Here is a 5,000-nt window from a genome sequence, read left to right as displayed (position 1 = left end):
AACAATTCTACCATTCCCACCATTACATTACCATTTCTAATGCTATTTTCCATCTACTATATAATAATTGCACAATTTATCATACAGCAACTTATGCCTTTCAATGCCATCTACAGTTTATGTATGGGGCACCTGTAACGTTTTTGGTACTTTCTTTTTGACACAGGGTGACACAGCTGTCGATTGCTTCGAGGTCACTGCCAGCCAGCCCTTCCTCACTCAAGGTACAACTCGACCTGTTATCGCACGTTCATTCCCGTTCTCCGCCATCCCCTCGTCCTTTTCATCCGTCTTCTCTGCCGCTCGTCTCTCTAGTGAGCCACTGTGTGACCGACTCTCACACGCGAGGCGTTGCCACGGTGCCCAAGACGGCGCTGGACGTCACGTCCTGCGAGGTGATGCGAGTGCTGCAGCTGGCGGACAGCTGCATCGTGCCAATCAGCTACCAAGTCCCTCGCAAGGTGAACGCCGACTAAAAAAAAGCTCCACACGTCCAAGCGACAGTTATTTAGACACATATTTAATGAAACTAAATTCCAATATGCAGATATTTCATTTGCAAATTGCTTTCATGGGGGAGAAGTTCAACTCACTACAACTAGCTTCAATAAAAAAAACACCAAGAACGCGACGGAAATCATGTATACGTTGACATTGGCACATTTTTAACTAAACTTCTGTACTTATGAATGCTAGCGCTTGACTGTGTGTTTGTGTGTTTTTGTGTGTCGTTTTGTTCAGTCGGGTCAGGAGTTCCACGCAGACCTGTACCCAGACACCGCGGGGTCCAGCCCGGCCATGTCTGCTGGGGAGTGGTGGGACGGGGGAAACAAACAGGTGCCGCCCGCCTCCATTCACACCTCCCTTCACACCACAGTGATCCCTGATCTGTAATGGCCTCTTGCAGTTTGCAGGAGAAAAAAAAAAAGGTGTTTCATGTGTCCTCAGGTGGAGAAGGTCAGCCTCCACCCTGACAAAAGACCCAAAGCTAAGGCTCCGCCTACCAATCAGACGCCTGCCAAAGCGGTACTGCCCACTGGAGGGTGTAAGGAGGTGAGGGGCTATTCTTAACCATCTGAAATGTGGCTTTAATTTAAAGTGGGGATCCATAATTTCCTCGATGATAACACTACAAGTCCCGGAATTCCGGTTGAGGCTGGAAGGTTTAAGACGATAACTTTTTGTGAAAGTGAAAAATTCTTCCTGTAATCTATTGTTTGTTTTTTTTATTATTGTTCACTTGAGGTGGTGGATATATTTTTAATTCGAGGATACTGCTCTTTTTTGTTAATGTTCATCCATATCAACGGTTTACTGGCCACAACAAGCTATACTGCTTTAACAAATTCACCGCGGCTGGGGCGCCCCTGTGGCTCACCTGGTAGAGCGCACCATTTTCAAGATTCAAGATTCAAGAGGTTTATTTCAAGGCTACATCCTTGCCACTGTGGCCTGGGTTTGATTCTGGCACAAGGCCATTTGCTGCATGTCATCCCTTCTCTCTCTCTCTCTCTCTCTTTCTCTTTCCCCTGCCTTTCCTGTCTCTCCACACTCTCACTGTCAATAAAGCATGATAAACGCCAAAAAATATCTTAAAAAATAAAATACAACTCACCGCCGCTGCCTTTCACTTCTTGCACGTGCCCAAAATGTGCATACTTGCCGGGGAAGGGAGACCCCGCCACCAACAATGGAAATAGCATATATTTGGACAAAATAGGGTACACCAGAGATTACCACTTTCGACATACACATTACTTTCTCAGCATCTTTCTGTGTGACTCAAAGGAGAGGCTTCCTAAAAGCGTCCTATTAGCATTAAAGTTAAATTCTGGGATTCCCACCCCAGAACTGCAGTGATGTAAACGAGGAGGATCTACATGTACTGTACGTCTGCAGCAACAAAACTAAACTCAGTGCTCCCCATGCAGGAGGCGGCGTGTGGTGTGTCCACCTCCAGCAGTCCTCTCAGCACGCCCAGCAGCAGCGTGGCTCCGTCCCGCTCGCCCTCCACCACCTCAGGCCTCTCCTCGGGCTTAGCGCCGAGCCCCAGCCAGAGCGCCAAGGCCATGCACAACCTGTTGGGTGAGCAGCACACACACACACACACACACACACACACACACACACACACACACACACACACACACACACACACACACACCTGTTGGGTCGGGTGTCACATTGGAACAATTGATACCATCAGGGGTTAAATTGGGTGTGACACTGGTGAATGAATGTCCATGTTAAAATGCATAAAGATATTGAAGGGGTTCCCTCACTGACTTTGCCATATTTTTCTATCCCGGAACGGATAAAACTCATCAATAACTTGCATGGATGGAAAAGTAGGGAACCAGCACTGGTAATTACACCATTTTCCAACATGCATCTTAATCCATGGAGAAAAATGACTTCAATGGGTTTCCTTAAAAAATAAAATGATGCTCCACCCACCTCCCAGACCCTAATTTACCCCCTGGATACTATGACCATTTCACCAGAATGCACCCCAAAATGTAGGGAAGATATTTTGTGCAGATGAGCGCAAATATCCCAAGATGCAAACCGGTTCTACGCTGGGGAAAAAAACATTCTTTTATTTTTTTGGTGATCCATTTCCCATAGTAGTGAACTATGTAGAACTTTAGATGTAGTTAGTTCTCGATCTCACACTCACTCTGACCTTGTTTGAGGCAAGTTTTTTAGGTCAAATGTTTAGGAATGTCCCATTTTCTGCATCTGCCGTGGATTGTTCTTTTCTGTTTGTTCAGTTATTTATCAATCTATCAATTTATAAATGATATTTGTCTTTTGGCTCGGCCAAGGTCCCAGCTCTAAGTTCCGCCACATCCAGGGGACAGTGCTGCACCGCGACACCCACTTCACCAACCTCAAGAGCCTCAACCTCACCACCCCCGGAGAGTGCGACGGCTTCTGTGCCAACCGGCAGCGCGTCGCCGTGCCGCTCTCCATCCCTGGAGGCCAGATCGCTGTGCTTGAGGTAAAAGGAAAAAAACACTGAAACTTGGACATGTTTGGGTTTTTTTTGTTGTTTTTCTTGAATATCATTGAGATTTTGTGTGTGTGCGTGCGTGCGTGCGTGTGCATGCGTGTGTGTGTGCGCGCGCTTGTTTTTTCAGCTTTCTAACCCTGGTAAGCTTCCCTACACGGCCATGCCCACCGTCCAGAACTCTGGCAACGTTGCAGACTTCTGCTGGGACCCCTTTGACACCCACAGGCTGGCCGTGGGTAAGAAAGAGTGTGTTTCTTGTGACCTTGTCCTTAAATGTCCATACGATAGCCAGATAAGAGTACGGTTGTCTCTCACCATCTCTTCACTTCACACCTAAAACCACAAATGACAAAAACTTAACATAACATCAAACATAATGTTGTTACATATAAGCACTTTGCAAAGGCTTTATACGGGGAGAGATGATGATCATCTTCCATGATGATGGTCATCATGGAAGATGATCAATGTCCAGCTGAGCAAACTACTTGCTGTTTTCCTGGAAAAAACTGCTTTCCCATTTTCGTTGACATATTTTGGGAGGCCAAACCCATCCCACGGCCCAGGGGGGCCGGATCCGACTGTCGGATACGATGACGGACTAGGTTTGATGCAGGCTTTAAGCTTGGTGGATCCAGGCATCACTGAAGGCCTGTGACTATATTCAGTGCTCACGAGCATCTCTGTCCTTCCTAGCTGGTGAGGACGCCAAGATCCGGATTTGGCAGCTTCCAGAGGGAGGACTGCAGGAGACCCTGACTGAACCAGAGCTCATCTTGCAAGGTGAATGTTATTACTAGAAAGCTGAAACAGTTCCTTTTCACTTGACGGGGCATCAGGGATTGCCAAATTTGGGGTCTGTGGCCCCCTAGGGTTCCTCAAAGGAATTGCAGGCAGCAAAATTATAATTATTATCATGCCTTTCACCTAAATAAGTTCACTGAGGGGGTGAACCTTTTTCGAATGTGTGTTCTGGGCTAAAAATAAATCAATGTCCAGTGTGCTGTATATATATCTTTGGATATACAGCACAATTATTATTATTATTTTTTATTGTTTTACATGTTTTCATCTTTTTGTAAAAATTCATCAAAATATATTTCGATTCAGAATCCGAGTTTGAAACGATGAACAAATTCTGTGGAGAAACAAATATATACATAAAAACACAAAGTCGAGTCAGGATGGTTGACGTGTTGCTGTAACCGCTCCCAGGCCACACAGAGAAGATCTACACCGTCAAGTTCCACCCTCTGGCCAGCGGTCTGCTGGTGTCCTCGTCCTACGACCTCAGCATCCGACTGTGGGACCTGGAGATGGGAGAGCAGGTCAAGCTGCTCACGGGCCACCAGGACCAGGTGGGTGCACCAGCAAAGCAGCTACATATGGATGTGTTATACTGTACGTAGTCAGATGGGCCTGTTGTCTTGTAAGCATCAAGCTTGCTGCCTGAACATTTAAATTTCGCTACCTTTTCAATTCTGAATCAAAAGCGTGCTTCTGTTTGGTTGAGCGAAAGGCGATTGCCAGTGGCCTTATCTGTTTCTGCCTTCATTTAAACGTCCCAGTGAATCCACAGGGTCTGTAGGAGGTCGCATTGGCAACAGCAGAAAATATTATAGGGCATATATAGGGTGAAAATATTTGATAATTTTTGTTTTTTTAACACATCGACTGTTAATGTCAAATACTAACACGTTTCCCGCGCTGTCAATCTGTTCTGTGGTTAGATTTTCGGGATGGCGTGGAGCCCCGATGGCAAACTGCTGGCCACCGTCTGCAAAGACGGTAAACTTCGGATCTACGACCCTCGCAATTGTGACGCACCCGTGCAGGTACGTGGAGACGACGTGTCGACACGTAGCGATGACGTTGGGCTGTCCCGTGCCGTGTGTCTCAATTTGTGTGGCGCGTGTGTTCTGCTTCTGGTGTTACCAGGAGGGCCCGGGCCCCGAGGGCCACAGGGGAGCCCGCGTGGTGTGGG

General features: G+C 46.9%; 1 protein-coding gene across 1 annotated transcript in view; it reads left to right on the top strand.

Moving 5' to 3' along the window:
* coro7 (coronin 7) overlaps positions 1–5,000 on the top strand; it is a 120,109-nt gene that overhangs the window by 110,051 nt on the left and 5,058 nt on the right. Inside the window, exons 11-21 of the mRNA XM_080009133.1 lie at positions 167–224; positions 316–461; positions 742–837; positions 949–1,053; positions 1,932–2,085; positions 2,829–3,004; positions 3,144–3,252; positions 3,713–3,799; positions 4,232–4,374; positions 4,747–4,851; positions 4,955–5,000. The exon at positions 4,955–5,000 is cut by the window's right edge and continues 40 nt beyond it. Of these exons, the coding sequence (XP_079865259.1) occupies positions 167–224; positions 316–461; positions 742–837; positions 949–1,053; positions 1,932–2,085; positions 2,829–3,004; positions 3,144–3,252; positions 3,713–3,799; positions 4,232–4,374; positions 4,747–4,851; positions 4,955–5,000 (1,225 nt within the window). The remainder of the gene's footprint in view (positions 1–166; positions 225–315; positions 462–741; positions 838–948; positions 1,054–1,931; positions 2,086–2,828; positions 3,005–3,143; positions 3,253–3,712; positions 3,800–4,231; positions 4,375–4,746; positions 4,852–4,954) is intronic.

Source organism: Zeus faber (genome assembly GCF_960531495.2).
Source record: "Zeus faber genome assembly, chromosome: 11".
NCBI classification, from domain to species: domain Eukaryota; kingdom Metazoa; phylum Chordata; class Actinopteri; order Zeiformes; family Zeidae; genus Zeus; species Zeus faber.
The sequence above is the reverse complement of the archived record's forward strand: the minus strand, read 5'-3'. Positions and strand labels throughout refer to the sequence as shown.